Below are 21347 nucleotides of genomic sequence, written 5' to 3' on the forward strand. Positions count from 1 at the left end.
AGTCAACCTCGCAGACGCTGAAACTTAAAATAAAATTCTCAAATTACTAAAAGAAAAAATACCGAAATGTATTCATTTCAGTGCAAATCGGCACGTTCGTTTAAGGTCGTCGTTCGGAACTCACACTCCAGCACCGAAATTGAAGATATCGCCACAGAAATATCAACTCATGGTCACAAAGTAATACAAATCACTAACATGAAACACAGGTTTACTAAGGCTCCTCTGCACATGTTTCTTGTCGAATTGGAACAAAATCCCAACAACAAAGAAATTTACAAAATCGAGTTTATTTGCCGAACTAAAGTGAACATCGAGCCTAAGAATTCAAGCAAATCCATAGTCCAATGTGTTAATTGCCAAAGATACGGTCATACTAAAACTTACTGTAATCTGAAACCGCGCTGCGTGAAATGTGCCAGCGATCACCTCACGAAAGACTGCAGTTGGACCGATCGTACCAATAAAAACGTAAAGTGTGTCCTATGCAATGAAGGACATACGGCTAATTACGAAGGATGCAAAGTCTATCAAGAAATGTACTCTCGCAGATATCCTCCCCTGCGCCCAAAACAAACAAATTCTCCTTCCTCCTCTAATCCTATCACCTCAAACACAGTTAAACCCGGTAGTTCATTCGCTGTAACTGCTCGTCAAAATAGCCAACTACAACAAGATATAAACAATACTGAAGCTATCAACCATCATCAGCAAGCTAACGACATAACAGAGTTAAAATCCATAGGTGAAACTTTAGCGGAACAATTAAGCACAGTCATGAACTTATTAACCGCCGTCGTATCTAAACTCAAGTAATGCAACACTTTCTTCAAATTGCGGTCTGGAATGCCAATGGGTTGGCACAACACAAACCGGAATTGCAAATGTTCATCCAGCTTCACAGCTTGGATGTTATTCTGATCTCAGAAACACACTTTACTTCCAGCAGCTATCTCAAACTTCCCGATTTTTCGACGTACTCAATCAATCATCCGGATGGTACCGCACACGGTGGCTGTGCAATATTAATCAAATCAAACATAAAACATCATGAATCGCAGCACTATTGTACAAAGTATCTTCAAGCCTGCTGTGTTGCCATTAATCATCCTTCAAATAAACTTATCCTAGCCGCAATCTGCTGTCCTAAACATAAAATATTGAGCGAGCAATTCAACGATTTCTTCAGCTTCTTAGGACCCAAGTTTATTGCAGGTGGAGACTACAACGCAAAACACATCTTCTGGGGCTCAAGACAAACCACTACGCGAGGCCGGCAGCTTTACCTCTTTATCCTAGACAATAACCTACTACACGTATCGACTGGCTCAGTGATACATACAAAACACCTGACCTCCTCGACTTCTGCATCACAAAAGGCATCCAACCTCACCACATTTCAGCTAAATCAAGTCTTGATCTTTCTTCGGATCACTCACCAGTCATCATTTCATATAACTCTCTGTCTCGTGTCCAATTAAATAACAGATACTTAACAAATAACAGCACAAACTGGTTTACCTTTCAGAATTACATTGCTGATTGCTTACATTGCAACGTTCCTCTAAAAACCCACGATGATATAGAAGCAGCAGTGTACAACTTCAACAAAATAATTACAGAAGCAGCAACCTTTTCCACTCTAAAATTCCAGACTTTTACTACGCCTGTTTGTCCTATTTACATCAAGAAACTTATAGCCCAGAAGAGAAAACTCCGCAAAATATGGCAATGTACAAGATCTCCAGCCGACAAACATAATCTAAACAAAGTCTCTAGAGAAATCAAACATCTACTGTCTGATGGGAAAAAATAGAAAATTTTCTAATAAACCTTTCTACTACCAACAAATCTCTTTGAAGGGCTACTAATAAACTTAAACGTCCCACACAAAGCAATCCGTCTATTATTAATAAAAATGGGCTATGGGCACGCACCGCACAAGATAAAGCCAATCTCTTCGCCGATCACTTCGAGAACGTGTTCACACCTCATCCACCGACTTGTGACCCTTTTCTGGAGCGCCCAATACATAATTTATTAGCCGAAGAAACTAGCTGCCAGACTGAACCACCACTCAAATTCAGTATCTCCGAAGTCATAGGCACAATCCGTTCGTCAAAATCCGGCAAATCTCATGGAATAGACAATATTAGTATTAAACCTTTACAAGAACTTCCTCCTATTGCTTATAGATACATAACTATACTTTTGAATAGAATTCTAAGAACTCTCCACTTTCCTAACTGCTGGAAGACAGCAAAAATAATCCTTATACCATAACCAGACAAGGACCCAACTGTACCTGAGTCATACAGGCCTATCAGCCTTCTCCCTTCACTCTCCAAAATATTTGAAAAACTAATCCACAGCAAAATTAACAACCTAATGGTGTCTTCCTCTATCCTTCCTACCCATCAATTCGGCTTCTTAAGTGGGCACTCCACTATTAATCAAATACATAGAGTGGTTAACTATATAACTAATTCCTTTCAAAATAAACTCTATTGCTCTGCCGCTTTTTTTGACGTCAGCCAGGCCTGACTGACTTCTTTTTAAAATTAAAACCTTACTCCCCTGCTCAATACTTCCTTCTTCTTAAATCATACCTACTTAACAGATCTTTTTTCATTAGCATAGGTGATCAAAATTCTTCATCTCGGCCTATCCGCTCCGGTGTCTCGCAAGGAAGTGTACTTGGACCCTTGTTGTATCTTTTATACACTCATGACTTACCCGTTACAACTAATACGGTTACAGCAACATTTGCGGATGATACGGCAATTCTAGCTGCCCACGAAGATCCCGCTCTAGCTTTACACCTCCTACAATCAAACCTGGATACACTGCAAGACTGGCTTACCATCTGGAGATTCAAGGTAAACAACCAAAAATCAGCTCACGTCACCTTAGCACTCAGGAAACATACATGCCCACCAGTGACTCTCTTCCATAATATGCTACCCAATAAGGATAATGTTAAATACCTGGGACTTCACTTGAACCGAAAATTCACGTGGAAAACACACATCTGCCAAAAGCGTAAACAACTCGAAGAAAAGCGAAGTCAACTATATTGGTTGCTGGGTCGTAAATCTAAAGTGTCGATGTCAAATAAAGTTTTGATATACAAATCAATACTTAAACCCATTTGGACATATGGCATTCAGCTCTGCGGCACCGCCAGCGACTCAAATGTAGAGATCTTACAGAGGTTCCAAAATAAAATGCTTAGGCAAATCGCCAACGCACCTAAATACACCCCCAACTGGTTACTCCACGATGAACTGGGTGTCTCTTCCATTAGAGACGAGATTTCTAGACTTTGTCTAAAGTATCGTAACAGGCTCACCTTTCACCCAAATAACCTTGCAAAAAAGCTGCTAGAACCAATCCAATTCAGAAGACTGAAAAAGAACTACCCCAACGACTTGTTTTAGGTTTAATAATAAGTACTAATTTCTATTTTTCTTTTTGTTTTACTTTTTGACAATCTACATATCATACTGTAAAGAACTGCATCACTGGATGTAGATCTTAGATTTTTCTTTATTTGTTCAATTCTAAGCCAAGCAATTGATTTTATATCTCCTGTAGATAGATGATCAAATAAAATTATTAAAAAAAAAAAATCTGTTTACCCCCTGGCTGTCCCTCCTTACACTGTCCATGGGGCGAAAAATTACAGATCACCAATTTTAGAAAAATTGTAGAAAAACATTTATAATTAGAAGTTAACTGAAAATTTTACTGAAAATATTTTGACAATTGTTTGTTTGATACATATATGTGTTGCCATGTAGTTCATTTAGTTTTAGCTTATACAGTATAATTACTGAAAGCCAAATTGGACCCTTGTGCCCCGTTCTACAATATTGCATACTTTGAAACGGATTATTTCACAACTTTAAAATGAGACGACGTATACTTTTGTCTATTTAAAAAGACACTTAAACTTGAATAGTAAAATTTATTGAATAGTGTATTATAATGATCACTACGAATTAACAAGCAATTAAGAATCTACAAATTTATTTTCCAGGGTGTAACTTTTCCGGCGATGCACGTGCTATTATCACGATGGTCTCCGCCTTGCGAACGATCTGTGCTTTCGTCGGCTGTCTACGCTGGTACCTCCTTGGGAACAGTCGCTTCCATGTTGATGGCCGGAGCCTTGGCCTCTCACTGGGGATGGAGAGCAGTGTTTTACGTTATGGGGGCTCTGTCGGCACTGTGGTGCCTTCTGTGGATATGGCTCGTTCAGGATACGCCTAGAGCTCAGAAATATATCAGCCAGGAAGAACGAGATATGATTGAAGAATCGCTGGTGGGAGCTGGCTGTGGAGAAAAGGTAAATTATTTATTAACTCCCCGTAGGGCAAGTTATAGTAATCGCAAAAAATCGTAAATGAAAATTTTTATATATCTTTACGTTTTAAAGGTTTGTGAATATTTTAGCATACCTTAGAAAAAATGGATTTATGTGTGTGTGTGCGTGAGCCTGTGCGTGTGTGTGTGTGTGCGGATACAAATTTTCGTCGACGATTTCGGGAACATCAACCGATTTGAATAATTAAAAAAAACATTCGTTTTGTATTGATAAGGAGACGTGCTGATTAGTTTTTTGCAAAGACAGGTCTAGCCGTTTCGAAGATATGGGGCAAAAAGTGCCAAAAACGGTAACTCAGTTTTAAAGAGAACGGAGCGTCCGATTTTAATAATTCAAATAACATTTTACTTGTATTGACGAAATGAACAACTGGTAAAATTTTTGGAAAGACAGGTCTAGAGATTATGGACTCTCAATAAAGATAGGTTAAAAAAGTGTCATTTGGCGGTCAAAAATGTTTATTGGACATATGTACATTAAATTATCAGATATTTTATAGAGATTTGTGTACACATTTGTGTAATTTTTTTTGGATTCCATACCAAGATTTTCAATTTTGAAGTTTATTTATATGGTTCAAACAAATGTCCTTTTCGACAGTATGGAATAACCGATTTATAAAATTGAAAAATCATTTGATTCGTACTCGATCGCGAGGCGTTTTTGCAAAAGGCAATTTTGCCATTTCGGAGGTATGTAGCGCAAAGGGTGTAAAAACGGTTATGTAGTTTTTGAGAGAACGGATCATCCAATTAGATTAATTCAAAAAACATTTTGCTTTTGCGGTGTGCAAGAAATGCATTTATAGAAAATTTAGTAATTTTGAAAATTTTCAAAAAAGTTCCAAAAAATTGGAATTTTCAAAATTTTTCAACGTTTTCAAAAAAAACTAAATATTGGAAAATTAAAACAAAGATTTCTTACAAAAATCGGAAAATATTTCGAAAATTTAAAAAAAAAATCGAATATTTTTAAAAATTTCCAAAATCTCAAAATATTTAGAAAAAAACGTTTTTTTTTAAATTCCGAAAAACTAGTGCGCCCTACTAGTTTTTAATTATTCATTATTTTCATTCCTCGAATGTTCAATTAGGGTACGGGAAGTTTCAGCAATTTGCCTTTGCACGATTCCATGCGCCCCACTAGTTTACTTATTTATTTACATTTATAAACGCCAATCTGCTTAGTCAGCAAATTTATAATGTAACAATAATAATTTCATAACTTAAACTACTAATATAAAGTTTAAATACTAACGTATAATATAATACACGTACACTTTATACATAATACTTTGGTAACATGATTAATTCCACATATTATGTTATTGTGTAAATGCGCTTTATGATATTATTTTTTTTCGCTTTATGTTAGCCTCAAAAGCTTTTTGACGAGTATCGAAATTTGTTCTAAAGACTGTTATGCACGTATTTTTTATGGACTTAGTTCTTTTGACAATTCTATTAGATCGAAGACTTTGCCTAGGTGTGACAAATTCGATCTTTGCTGAGAGTTATCTTGAATCTACGATGCCATTCACAAACTTGTAGATAAAAAGAAGGTCCGTGATTTTTCCCCGGACGGTAAAGTTGTTACTTTTGCTTTTGTTTAAGATTAATGCAGGTTGTGTTCTCCTAGCTTTTTATAGTATGAAAGTTCGACACATATTTTTCAAATTTTGGAGATCAAACTATTGAACAATAGAATAGCATAGGTCAAGTTTATGAAAATCATTGCTACTACTAGTTTTACTGCTGAGGCTGAGAGATCGAAAGGCTTGGAGGATGATTTTTATCTACGTGTTCAAAAAAGCAAAGTTTATTATTTTATTGTCATTACTGCATTTAAGAATGAATGCCTTAAAAATTATTTAACTAATCTTTCATCCACTAAAGACACAAATTATTCTCTTTGGAAGGCAACGAAGAGATTAAAAAGGCCGATAGTACATATACCTCCAGTGCGTAAACTTGATGGTTCCTGGGCAAGAAGTTCAGAAGAAAAATCGGAAGAATTTTCAGAACACTTGAAAAATACATTCCAGCCTCATCCCCGCAGTTGCAACGTAAATGATGAAGATTTTATTCATAATTGTTTGCAGAATGAATCTATACCAGGCCAAATAGTAAAACGCATAACGGTGACCGAATTGAAAAATTATGTCAAGGCTGCAAATCCTAATAAATCTCCTGGACCAGATAAAATTACAATAAAAATGATAAAAGAACTGCCAGAAAAGGGATTTAGATTATTAACAATAATATTCAATTCAATTCTTAGATTAAAAGTGTTCCCTCAAGCTTGGGAAATAGCTAAAATAATTCTTATACCTAAACCTGGGAAAGATCCTCATTTATTGTCCTCCTATAGACCAATAAGCCTACTTCCTTGTGTTTCGAAGATATTTGAAAAATTATTACTCCAACGCATTAAGTCAGAATTGTTGAATCAAAACCTAATTCCAAATCACCAATTCGGCTTTAGAGAACAACACTCAACCATAGAACAGGTACATAGCCTAGTAAATATAATTAACGAATCGTTCCATGCAAAAAAATATTGTTCGGCTGTGTTTTTAGACGTTGCGCAAGCATTTGACAAAGTATGGCACACTGGTTTGTTGTACAAACTAAAACTCTGTTTATCAGAACCGATATTTTCAATAATAAAATCGTTCCTTGAAAATAGGGAATTTTTCGTCAACATTAACAACGAGGAGTCGACCAGAAGAAAGATCCTTTCTGGGGTGCCCCAAGGAAGCGTCCTTTCTCCAACTCTATTTCTTATATACACAGCGGATTTTCCTTTATACTCCGGAACAAGCGTGTCGACATTTGCTGACGATACATGTATCATTACCTCCAATAAAGATCCTGCAATAGCTTCGCAACTATTACAAGAACATCTAGATATTGCTACAAAATGGCTTTCTTTATGGAGAATTATGACAAACGGCTCAAAATCTACGCATATCACTTTCACGCTGCGTATAACTGGTATATGCCCTGCAATTAAGTTAAATGGACAGGATATCCCAGTAAAAGATCTCGGAATACACCTAGACACAAAATTGAACTGGAGAGTTCACATTAACAAGAAAAAACAGCAGATTGATGAACTATTCAAAAAACATTACTGGCTACTAAATAAACGTTCCGAACTATCGACGAATAACAAGTTAATTATTTATAAATGTATTTTTAAACCAGTGTGGTCTTATGGGATTCAACTATGGGGCACCGCCAAAAAAACCAATCTACAGATTATTCAGCGAGTGCAGAACAAGATCATAAGGCAGGCACTGAATGCACCTAGGTACGTTCCCAACTGGCTGATTCACCAGGACAGCAACATAATGACAGTAAATGAAGAAATTCAACAAAAAACAAACAACTACAAAAAAAGAATAGACGAGCACCAAAATTACTTGGCCAACAAAGTATACTCAGAAGCGCGCCCAACAAGACTAAAACGAAAAATTCCAAATGATCTTATAAATTTGTAAATTATTATTATTATTATTATTGTTATTATTATTGTTATTATTACTATTATTATTTTTATTATTATTATTATTATTATTATTATTATTATTATTATCTTACTATTTCTATTATTGTTATTTTGTTATATTTTATTATTTTTCTAGTATTATTTTATTATTCTGAAATTTTATTTATATTATTTATTAATCTTATTTTAATTATTATTTGCTTATATTTTACATTAAATCATATTACGGATATTATTTTCATGTAAATTTTATCCTTTGCTCTTTTATTTATTTAAATTTAGATTATTATTTATCAATATTACTTGATGTTAATAAATTAGCAGTTGTAATAATTATTGAAATTAAAAAAAAAAAAAAAATTACTGCATTTAGTTTTTGATCTTCCAAAAAGTAGGTTTGGGGACAATAACTGAGGATTTGGAAAATGTCATTTCGGCACATGTATTTGACTTCAATTTCAATCTGTTATTTTGGGACCATCTACTTAAGCTTGCGATACCTTCTTGCATAGTTGTTATGTTGTTTTCACTCATGATCTTTTTGTAGATCTTCAAATCGTCTGCGTATAGCAAAAAATCGGATTTAAGATTTATACCTATATCATTAATAAATATCACAAACAAAAATGATTCTAAGTGCGACTTTTGTGGTCCATCCGATATTACTTCTTATTCCTTCGAAAGATGTCTAACTATTTTTACTTGTAGTTTCCTGCCAGTCAAATGTGATATCAGCCACTCCAGAGCTTTTCCCATAACACAGTATTGATGCAATTCGAGAATTAATATATCGTAATTTACTGTATCAAAAGCTTTGCTAAAATCGGTGTAAATTGCATGTACGTCTAGTCCTGAGTTGAAAGCGTTAAAAATGTATTCTGTGTATGAACCCCAATTTGTCATTGTTGATCTCCCGCCAATGATGCTATGCTGTCTATAATAGTAGATTTTATATTTTTAATAGACCAAGTTAATTTTGCGAGTATAGATTTTTTGAAAAGTTCTGATATTGAGGATTTTATGGAAATTAGTCTGTAGTTAGTTAGTTAGTTAGTTAGTCGACAATTGATTTAGAATCTGACTTGTGTATGGCAGTAATAAAAGCTAATTTCTAGTAAACTAGAAAAATATCCGTATTTAGTAATTTCTGAGATATGTGCGTAATAGGTTCACAGAGACTAGCTGAGCAATTTCTGAGGAACATCATGGATAATCCTCCAAGTGCTGCTCTCTTTATGATATTCAGTTTAACAATGATTTGCAGTAATTAATTGTTGTTGACATTAAGACAAGATAGATTGACATCGCGTGTACTGTGATGTTTGTTTACATCTTTGTGTGTTATTCTATTGTCTAATTTGGGAGGATAACCGAATTTTTAAAAAATGATCGAAAAAGACTAATGCTTTGACCGTTGCGAGCCGTAGTTCTAATCTTTGCGATATTCTTTGCAACTAAAAAATCTGAAAAACAAAATCGTTCAATCCAGAGTAGTTAGCTTTATTGAATAAACTTTGATTAAACTTCATTAATGCTGGGTAATTTTTGTCCTCTTCTGTTATTGCTATTGCTCTTTCGAAGCATTGATGTTACTGATAGCCAAGTCAGGTTAAGATTTTAGTTAGGAATAATTGGCATAGAGCTGAAAGTTGGTATAATTCAAAAGTCTACATCGATCCGACATCTGCGATTTTGTTTATTTAAGGCAAAAGGTACAAAATTCTAGTTTTTACTATTTTCCGTGGAAACAATAAGAAATATAAAACTAATATGTTAGATAGATTCGTTTATTATGAAATTTTCTATTAAATTGTTATCTTTCGTTAGAATCACCGTTCCTGAGATATTGCCGTTTGAAAAGTTGAAAAATTCATATTCTTCATAATAAGAACATTTTATACGTCATCAAACGTGTAATATAAGTAAAAAGTAAGAATCGATTGGTTTGTGTTTTAGCATAACTTTAATGAATTTTTTGAAGAATAAAACTATTGTGTCAGCCCTTAATTACTTTCTTTCGTGAGCAACACCTGCCAGCTACGTTATTTTCCTTGCGTGGGAGGGTCACACTAGGTCATCCATATGACAATTTCAAATTTCATTTGCAATGACCTATTCAACATCTGTACCAATTTTCAGCTCAATGCGAATTATTCCTAACTGACCGCCTTTTTAGCTTTAATTCGACTAGGGTATGAAACAAAGGTCTAAAAACTTACCACAAAAGTTTGGAATATGGTTCAGCTGCTGACAGTTTAGAGTGGCAAATTCTTCATAGATCAGCATGTTACATTCGGTTTATTCAATATTATTTGGTAAGTTAAAATTTTCTTACAGTAGTATTTTAGATTTGGTATATTATTCGCGAATGTATGATATTGCAGATATACAGTTAAGAAATTTGGTTGATTTAGGAGGCATGTAGAAGCAACCGAAAATTATGTTATGTTTCTTGACGTCAACTTGTTCATTGTTGTTGTTCTGCAGATCTGCAGTAGTATTTGCTCAATTATGTATCTTTCCACTGCTGTAAATACGCCTCCATTCTTTTGACTCTTATCATTAATGCTATATCTTTATATTTTAAAATTATCATCAATAATTTTCCGTCTGCACTACTGGGCTTAAGTCAAGATCATTCATTTAGAAACTAGATTCTGTTATGTATCAATATGTAGTGAGGATAAATCATTTGATTATCATTAGAGTGTTTTTATTAGATGGGAGTTTAACTAAAACTATTGCTATTACAATATTATCTCTTACATTTTCAGACTCCTGTTCCTTGGCGATCCTTGTTCACGTCCAAGCCATTTATTGCAATTATAGTAGCGCATACTTGTTCGAATTGGGGCTGGTATACATTATTGATAGAACTGCCTTTTTATATAAAGCAAGTGCTGCATTTTAATATCAAAGAGGTAAGTGAAATTTTATTTACACGAATATGAAATATATAAACATAATAATATACGCTGATTTTTTACCATAAGTTCTGTACAACTCTGAGCTGGACTCACTTGTTGATATACAGTCATACTAAGGACACACATTTTACTGTTTTATGGGCCAATTCTCGAATAAGATAGCTGTTATGTTACTGGTCTTTCATCAGTGGCGTAACTAGACCCTCCGGGGCCCGTGGCAAAGTCTTCCGTTGAGACCCTAGCGTGATGCTCAATTTTTAAATTATTAAATTATACAAAAGGTAGAAAAGTAAAGTATTGATTTAGAGGTATCATTATAATTTAGTATTGATTATATAAAAATAACAAAAAATACTTAAAACTTAATTTTTATTGAAAATCAAACATGAACTATTGGTGAATATTTTCAATGTTAGAATGAATGGAAATTAAAATAAATTAATTATTACATAACCTTCTATTACACATTTCTTTTTTTACTGTAATTAATTTTATTGATTAAGTAGTGGCGTTCGATCTTTATAAAAATTTATGATTCAAACAATACCCCTTTATTGAAAAAAGTATTTTTTTTAACGAAGATGTAGACATTTGTCATCTAGTTTCTTCTTGAAGAAACAATAATTAACCTTAATGAAATAAAAATAAAATGATAACTTCAATAAGCTATTTAGTAAATAAAATCTTTTTTTGCTGCTTTCAGTTGCGTAAAAGTGTCTATTCTGAAGAATTTCCTATTTCCTAGCAAATGGTTCAGAATCTGAACAAAAGTTTTTTTTTATGGTGCTGATCTATTAAATTATAATTTTAAAATTTGTTTATTCTGATTTTCTGATATGTCTTTTTTAACCAAACAAATTATAGAGCATTAATTTAATTGATCAGTATCATTGAAAACAAGATTTAATTTGTTTAAATGATGTCCAATACTCGATGAAATATATTTACTTTGGACAAACTTTCAGTATCTTGAATATGAATTACCAAAGCTTTTCAAAATAGTGTATTGCCTTCCTGTGACGAGTTTTAAAAAAAATCATGATTGATAAATCATTTTTCTACTACACTAGTGGCATCATCAAACATAACTATAACAATAATGTATTTTTTGAATATTGAGCAGGAGCGTAGCTACCGCCGTATCAGCCGTATCAAAAATAAGGGGCCCAAAAAACGTAAGCAGAAATTGATTAAAACTCCAATACCAAACAATGATTTATAAAAAATTAAATAATTTGGACGTAGTTAGCATTTTCGTTTGTTATCGAGAGGTATTCAACTTCAACTTTTAAACTAATGCTTTAAAAAAAAAATTTATACTGCAAAACATTTGAAAAAGATTTTAAAACTTTGTATGTTTCACAATAAAATATTGCATGCTTCACGATACGATGATATTTAAAAATAAAACTAAACTAAATTGCGTAAAAACTTTTGGACAGAAATGTCTACCAGACCTAGTCTGTTGTTCCTAGAGACAGAAACTTTAGAAAATTAATTAATAATTTAATTTTTCGAAAAAAGATAAGGAGAGAATATTTTAATCTGAAATCATTTATGAAAAATTTAGAAAATTATAGAAAATTAGATAGAAAAACAATTAGAATAATAAAGTATTCTTCTATTCTTCTAACTTTTTGTATTTTTTTGTGATAAAAAATTTCTTCTTAAGGGGGCTCCACACAAATTGTGATACGAGGCCGAGCGAAGGCACGCTATGCTACTGATATAGAGAAAATAGTTCTTTACGTTTTTTATCTTAAAAGTCGATAAAGTATAAATTATTAAATAAAAAATAATAAATTCATTAATTCATTCTTGCAATCATATTACTCGTATATAAACTAAAGATTTTCCAACGCAGATCCATCGCAGTTCGTTATCGCATGAAAGATAAAACACAATACTGTCGTTGTACGGCGGCGACTCTTTTGGTTTTAACTATTCGATATTCGGCCCAATGTAAGTTCGATGCAAGTTCGATTTATATCTTTTTCAGAATGCCCTGGCCACTTCTTTACCGTTTTTGACGATGTGGCTATTCAGTATGATGTTGAGTAAATGCTTAGATGCACTTCGAACAAATGGGTCCTTATCAACAACTTCAGCTAGGAAAATCGCTACATTGATTGGTAAAATATCTATTATTATACATACACAGTGCGCGTGCACGTACACACACATACACATATTATATATATATATATATATATATAATATATATATATATATATACATACATGTATATATATATATATATATATATATAATATTCTATTCTAATTATTAACTTCCCGTAGGGCAAGTTATAGTAATCGCAAAAAAATCGAAAATGAAAATTTTTATATATCTTTACGTTTCAGAGGTTTCTGAACATTTTGGCATACCTTAGAAAAAATGGATGTATGTGTGTGTGTGTGTGTGTATGTATGTATGTATGTATGTATGTATGTATGTATGTACGTGTGTGTATGTATGTGCGGATACAAATTTTCGTCGACGATTTCGGGAACACGGATCAACCGATTTGAATAATTCAAAAAAACATTCGATTCGTATTGATAAGGAGACGTGCTGATTAGTTTTTGGCGAAGGCAGGTCTAGCCGTTCCAAAGATACGGGGCAAAAAATGCCAAAAACGGTACCTCCGTTTTTAAGAGAACGGAGCGTCCGATTTGAATAATTCAAAAAACATTTATTTGTATTGACAAGATGTAGAATTGATCAAATTTTCATGAAGAAGCAGGTCTAGCGGTTTCGGAGATCTAATGAAAAAAGTAAAAAAATGCCATTGGGCGGTTAAAAATGATCATTAGACATATGCACATCAAATTATCAGATATTTTATAGAGATTTTAACAATAAGTATAATTTTTTTTTACATTTCCATGGGTTCTGTACCAATGCTTATGCGTTAGACGGCGGCGCGGCACTTGCGAGCTTTGACATTTCGTCTCTATGCAGTTCAAGCAGTGCGATTGCTTTGAAAAAAAGTTCAAAATTTTCAAAATATGTTTTAAAAAAATTTTTTTTCTCAAAAAAATTTTTTTTTATTTAAATAAAGAATTATTTTTTTTCAAAAAAAAAGTAATTTTTTGTCAATTTTATAGTTTCTCAAAAATCTATTTTTTCGAAGTAAAATTTTTTCAAAAATGTTAATCGTTTTTAAAAAAATAATAATTTTTGGTACGGGAAGTTCCAGCAATTTGCCTTAAGGCACGATGCCCTAATTGCCTTAAGACAGAATTCCACTTACAGCTAGTATTTAACTTCCCGTAGGGTAAGTTATAGTAATCGCAAAAAAATCGAAAATGACTAGCTGTAAGTGGAATTCTGTCTTATCAGGCAATTAAGGCATCGTGCCTTAAGGCAAATTGCTGAAACTTCCCGTACCAAAAATTATTAATTTTTTAAAAACGATTAACATTTTTGAAAAAAATTTACTTTGAAAAAAATAAGATTTTTGAGAAACTATAAATTGGACAAAAAAATTACTTTTTTTTGAAAAAAAAATTAAAAAAAATAAAAATATTTCTTTTATTTTTTTTTTGAAAAAAATTTTATTTCTTTATTTTGACATATTGTGGAAGCTCTGAACTTTTTTTCAAAGCAATCGTACTGCTTTAACTGCATAGGGACAAAATATAAAGCGCGTAAGCGCCGCGTCGCTGTCTAACGCATAAGCATTGGTACGGAAACCCATAGGAATGTTAACAAAATGTATACTTATTGTTAAAATCTCTATAAAATATCTGATAATTTGATGTGCATATGTCTAATGATCATTTTTGACCGCCAAATGGCTCATTTTTTTACTTTTTCCTCCATATCTCCGAAACCGCTAGACCTACCTTCATGAAATTTTATCGATTCTTTATCTGTCAATACAAGTCAAATGTTTTTTGAATTATTCAAATCGGACGCTCCGTTTCTTAAAAACTAAGTTACCGTTGTCGCACTTTTTGCCCCGTTATTCGGAACGGCTAGACCTGCCTTCGCCAAAAACTAATCAGCACGTCTCCTTATCAATACGAATCGAATGCTTTTTGAAATATTCAAATCGGTTGATTTGTGTTCCCGAAATCGCGACGAAAAATTTGTATCCGCACATACATACACACACGTACATACATACATACATACATACACACACAACACACACACACCACACACACACATAATCCATTTTTTCTAAGGTATGCCAAAATGTTCAGAAACCTTTGAAACGTAAAATATATAAAAAATTTTCATTTTCGATTTTTTTGCGATTACATATAACTTGCCCTACGGGAAGTTAAAAATTTTATATATATCTTTACGTTTCAGAGGTTTCTGAACATTTTGGCATACCTTAGAAAAAATGGATGTATGTGTGTGTGTGTGTGTGTGTATGTGTGTGTGTATGTATGTATGTATGTACGTGTGTGTATGTATGTGCGGATACAAATTTTCGTCGACGATTTCGGGAACACGGGTCAACCGATTTGAATAATTCAAAAAACATTCGATTCGTATTGATAAGGAGACGTGCTGATTAGTTTTTGGCGAAGGCAGGTCTAGCCGTTCCGAAGATACGGGGCAAAAAGTGCCGAAAACGGTAACTCAGTTTTTGAGAGAACGGAGCGTCCGATTTAAATAATTCAAAAAACATTTCACTTGTATTGACAAGATGAAGAATCGATAAAATTTTTATAAAGGTAGGTCTAGCGGTTTCGGAGATATGGAGGAAAAAGTAAAAAAATGAGCCATTTGGCGGTCAAAAATGATCATTAGACATATGCTCATCAAATTATCAGATATTTTATAGAGATTTTACCAATAAGTATGAATTTGGTTTACAGTCCTATGGGTTCCGTACCAATGCTTATGCGTTAGACAGCGACGCGGCGCTTACGCGCTTTATATTTTGTCCCTATGCAGTTAAAGCAGTACGATTGATTTGAAAAGAAAGTTCAGACCTTTCACAATATGTCAAAATAAAAAAAAAAAATTTTTCAAAAAAAAAAAAAAACAAAAAAAAAAAATTAAAAAAAAAATTTTTTCAAAAAATAGTAATTTTTTGTCCAATTTATAGTTTCTCAAAATCTTATTTTTTCAAAATAATTTTTTTTTCAAAAATGTTAATCGTTTTAAAAAAAAAATAATTTTTGGTACGGGAAGTTCCAGCAATTTGCCTCAAGGCACGATGCCTTAATTGCCTTAAGACAGAATTCCACTTACAGCTAGTTTGTGTATATGTTACGGTAAAAGTAAATATTGGGGCAAATGTAATATTAAAAAATGAAAATTCAACTTAGAGTTCATCTTACACTTACAACTTGAAATGAGAGAAATGTGGATTATATTCACATTGACCGTGTCGTTTTGGTACATATGGAACATATGTGATACCAAATAGCATAGTAAATACCAAATTGAAAATTTCTTGATGTAATTTAAGATATACAGAGAAATTATTTGTTTTATTTCCATCGCATTGGTTCTGAAAACTAGGTTGAAAATTAATATGCGAAGAAAAGTATGTTGCGTTTGTCATTCACATTTTCAATTTAAAATAATTTTTGTTATTAAAGTCTTTTTCTTTAGGGTAAGGCGCAGTGTAAAGGTCCAATTTGACCATGACCAATTATATTGTGCAAACCAAACCAATTAATAACAAAAGCAAAACAACTATCTTATTATGTTCAGTAAAACTGCCAGCTACTTCACCATTGTAGAAATGTGTTCTTTTCAATTTTTCAAAAATTGTAACCCTTTAAGCGGTATAAATTTGGACGACCAGGCGACTAACAGGTCTAATGTTCAATTTTTCTTTTAAAGGTATTTTGTAAAAGGGATTTGGTATTTTGTAAAAAAATATTCATTAGCAGAGTTGGAATAACTATTTATTTAATGTAACTTTTGTAAAATTGCTTTATTTAACTTAGTTTATTTTTATTCGCTTTTTTATTTTTTACACTTTTGTTATTGTAAAGATTCAGTTAGTTCTTCTTACCTCATCCAGATGTGAACTTTTTATCTTACTCAGTGCGAGCTCTATTTATTAAGGTTATATAAAAAAAGGCCAAATCTAAATTAACGGGAACGTTACATCTTTAAAACTAGTGGGGCGCATGGCATCGTGCCTTAAGGCAAATTGCTGGAACTGCCCGTACCAAAAATTATTTTTTTCAAAAGATTAACATTTTTGAAAAAAATTTACTCTGAAAAAATTAGATTTTTGAGAAACTATAAATTTTTGACAAAAATTTACTTTTTTTTAAAAAAAAAGACTTTTTGAAGAAAAATTTATTTTGAAAATTTTGGAAATTCTGAACTTTTTTTCAAAGCAATCGTACTGCTTTAACTGCATAGAGACGAAATATCGAACCGCGTAAGCGCCGCGTCGCCGTCTAACGTATAAACATTAGTACGGAACCCATAGAAATGGAATACAAAATTTATACTTATTGTTAAAATTTCAATAAAACATCTGATAATTTGATGTGCATGTGTCTAATGATCATTTTTGACCGGCAAATGGCATTTTTTTACTTTTTTACTAGATCTCCGAAACCGCTAGACCTGCCTTCATGAACTGAGTTACTATTTTTAGCACTTTTTGCCCCGTATCTTTGGAACGGGTATAGCTGCCTTTGCCAAAAACTAATCAACACTTCTCCTTATCAATACGAATCGAATGTTTTTTGAATTATTCAAATCGCTTCATCCGGGTCCCGAAATCGTCGACGAAAATTTGTATCCAAACACACACACATACACGTACACACACACACATACATACACACACATAATCCATTTTTCTAAGGTATGCCAAAATATTCAGAAGGTTTTAAAACATAAAAATATATGAAAATTTTCATTTTCGATTTTTTTGCGATTACTATAACTTGCCCTACGGGAAGTTAACAATTAAATAACTATAATTAATAATTAACTAACAATTAACTAACTTATAATGTAAGGGTCTGGAAAACTAAATGTAAATGTACCTAACGTTTTAGTAAATGTACCCATTCTTGGGTAAAATTGCACACAAAACTCACTAATTAGTTGCTGTATATTTGACATCTTTCGATACTATTATTTTTACGAACAATTCTCATAGCGTCCTGCTGCCCAATGTGCTGCTTGCTCCTGCTCGGATTTGTTGGTTGCCAACGGAGCGCTGCCGTTGCTCTGATGGCACTGGCGGTTACAACTAAAGGAGCAATGTTTAGTGGATTCCTTGCAAATCATATAGATCTGGCACCAAATTATGCAGGTAAAATTTCTTAAGCAATCAATATCCATTATTATCATCAGTCCCCATAGAGACCTCATTCAATTCTATGGACAACCTAAGCAACCTAAGCAGTCGTGATATTCATTTTTGCCTATTATATATATATATATATATATATATATATATATATACAGTGACTCACAAAATTGATCAAATCGCATATTATTAGCAATTGATAACCTGTTTTTTCATATTTTAAATACTTAAATTACAAAACTCTTGCTGCTGAGTTAGAGTAGGAATTGAGTGAACATGCCAAAGTAAAAATAAGTAGATCTTTTTTTTGAGAAAAAAAAAGCAAACAAATACTTTTTAAATACATTTGATTAATATTAGTTTTGATTTAATGTAGTCTACTGCAGTCATTTTCCCTTATATTTTCTTTATTAAACCAACCTCTTTTGACATAATGCATTCCCATATCATTATACTTCTACCAGTGAATTGAATCTTTAATTTAATGCCCTAGGGGAAGTAATAATTGAAATTGAATAGCTTTATAGTGTATCGATCATATGTTAGATTTAATATAGTTTAATAAGTTCATTTGCTGACTTATCAATTTTATCTAACTGCTTTTTGATAGAATCTGCTTCTTTTTCAACATTATCCATTTGTGATGACTTTCATTTAATTTCGTTTCTTAAAGCCGCCTGCAAATATAAAAATTAGGTTTAGATAAAAAGATTAATTTAATAATTTAATGATTCAGATTATATTTAGATAAAAAATTATCACAAAGATATATTTATTGCGTACCTGATTATTTTTTAATTTATTTAATTTTTCTTGATGTTTACTATCCTCTCTGTCAACATTATAACATATTTCTTCTAGTTCATGTTGCATGCGTGTTATTTTATGTTTTACCGAATTCATTGTATTATGAACGTCTTCTTATGAATTATGGAATTCTTATTTCTGGTTGCTGTTCGAATCAATAAACAAATCACTCACTTAAAACATCATGAGATACTAAATATATGTTAAATGACCAAAATTTTCAATTCTCCAAAGAGAAGTTTGTTTTCTTGCCAGAAAAATCCAATTTGTTATTTCTCTGTTTTCTAGATTTTTTAAGTATGCACTTCTAAATTGTTTGATACCGAAAATGGAAAATGAGTGGGCTGAGCCCCCCCATCAAAATTTATGGGTGGACTCAAGCCCACACAGCCCACACGGTTCCGACGTCACTGTGTAGAACATAAATGCAAATATAACTTTCATGTAACAGTATATATTGTTAAAACAAAAAAAAGTGAAAAAATAATCGCCAGTAATGTTATAGTTTTGATGGTACTGGTAGAGTTATTATATTTAGAAACTGAAGAAAGTAATTAAGTTTTATCTTTGGATATTTTTAATTACAGAAAAGTTAGTTTTTATATATTTGCATTACAGCCTTTCTATGAAAATAAATATTGACATTTTGTTATAATGTATTTTTCATAATTAGGTCATCAACGAAATTAGCTGTCTTATCTATATGTAGAAATAAATTTTATTAGGTCATTTTAGTAGGGCCTTTGGTTCTTCCTTGTCACAGTTTTACCTTCTACATATTATGAAGGCTGATCTATATTTTTGAGTTTAGTGATCGATCTACTATAAATTTTCTGTTTAAATAGTTTTGAGAAAGGCTTCGGATCTTTCTAACTTAATTCACCATAGTTTCAGCCAATTTACTAGAAACCCTGTACTGGTAACTTTTCTGTTGATGATCTCAAGTTTTGGTAAAAAAAATCTTGGTGGGTGATTTGGATTAGATGACATGGCCATCTTTTATGTGTTCTGACTAAAGTCTACTATTCATCTAGTTTTCAAATTTATTAAACTAAAGTCAAGTCTATAAAGAAGACTCTTTAAAAAGTTTAAGTAAATCGGTTCAGTAGAAGTTGAAAAATCGTTGGTATCGTATCGAAAACAGTTGACGAAAAAATGCGTGAAAAGTATTGCAGAGGTAGATATAATAGAGGAGAATTATCGTGGTCAAACAGCTAAATCTCCAAAAATAAATAAAAATTTGTTATACACATATTCTTGAATTGCGAAGATTTAAAATTATGCAAAAAACAAAATCGACTTTTTTTGAATTTAATTTAATTTTTGGTACAGGAAATTCCAGCAACTTGCCTTAAGACACGTTGTCATGCACCACTAGTTTATATTTTGAGTGAACGTAAAATAGTTGTATCATTTATCAACATCAAATCCAATGTTTCATAATATTTGTGAATGAATGATTGCTGAATAAATTCATTATAGATGCAATGGCAGTATACACGCGAGGCGTATAACTTAAACTATATAATATCCACTCAAAATTGCTTTGAGATATTTTATATTCCTAATTCAAATTAATTTTATTAACAGGAACCATGATGGCTGTAACAAACACATTAGCCACTATCCCAGGAATATTAGTGCCAATAGTTGTTGGACAATTAACACATGGAAATGTAAGTGATCGATTTTAATATTATAAATTTTAATAATCTGTTTTATATAGGATATTTAACAAATCTCAAAAATCATTAGTATTTTTTCGTTGGGCAGTTATTGTAATTGTCCAAAAATCTAATTTTTTTTTCCATATCTTCACGTTTCAAAAGTTTCTGAGCATATTTGGCATACCTTGAAAAAAAAAGATGTATGTGTGTGTAGTATATATGTATGTATGGATACAATTTTTTATCGACGTTTTCGGGAGCACACTCACATTGAGCGGCTCAACCGATTTGAATGATTAAAAAAACATTCGATTCGTAATGATGGGAAGAAGGTCAGCCGTTTCAGAGATACTGAGCTAAAAGTGCAAAAATGGTATTTTTGGAGAGATTTAGGCATTCGATTCAAATGGTTTGAAAAATATTTTGCTTGTGAAGAGACGATTAGTTTTTGTGGAAGGAATTAGTTTTTCTTTGATTTCAAAATTTCAATTTTTTTTCAATTTTTATTTTTTTAATATCAAAAATAATTATGATTTTAATTTTAAATTTCTGGTTAAATGATGATTATTAATTTTAATTTTGTAAATCATTATATATCTTTATATAATTCTTAGAAATATGAGATAAGCTCCTTTGTTCTAACTGCGATTGATCAAGTTTTGTTTGTTTCGTTTTCTTCAAAACATATATAAACGGTGTGGCCTAATTTATAAAGCCTTATTATTTTGTCTAAAATATGAATGTTGAAAGTTACATCATTTATAATTATCTATTAGAAAACA

At 32.0% G+C, this 21347-nt stretch overlaps 1 protein-coding gene across 1 annotated transcript in view; it reads left to right on the forward strand.

Annotated features, from left to right (window-relative positions):
• The window catches only part of LOC113377966 (sialin-like), a gene marked incomplete at its 3' end in the record, with an annotated part of 35564 nt that extends 14990 nt beyond the window's left edge, over nt 1-20574 (forward strand). Inside the window, 7 exon segments of the mRNA XM_026618440.1 lie at nt 4043-4327; nt 4697-4706; nt 10329-10345; nt 10678-10824; nt 12830-12962; nt 17939-18094; nt 20489-20574. Of these exon segments, the coding sequence (XP_026474225.1) occupies nt 4043-4327; nt 4697-4706; nt 10329-10345; nt 10678-10824; nt 12830-12962; nt 17939-18094; nt 20489-20574 (834 nt within the window).
• Between the last annotated feature and the right edge of the window lie 773 nt (nt 20575-21347).

The sequence above is a fragment of the Ctenocephalides felis genome, unplaced genomic scaffold, assembly GCF_003426905.1.
Source record: "Ctenocephalides felis isolate EL2017-DRISC unplaced genomic scaffold, ASM342690v1 CF-g0.4_SCAFFOLD_01886, whole genome shotgun sequence".
NCBI lineage: Eukaryota > Metazoa > Arthropoda > Insecta > Siphonaptera > Pulicidae > Ctenocephalides > Ctenocephalides felis.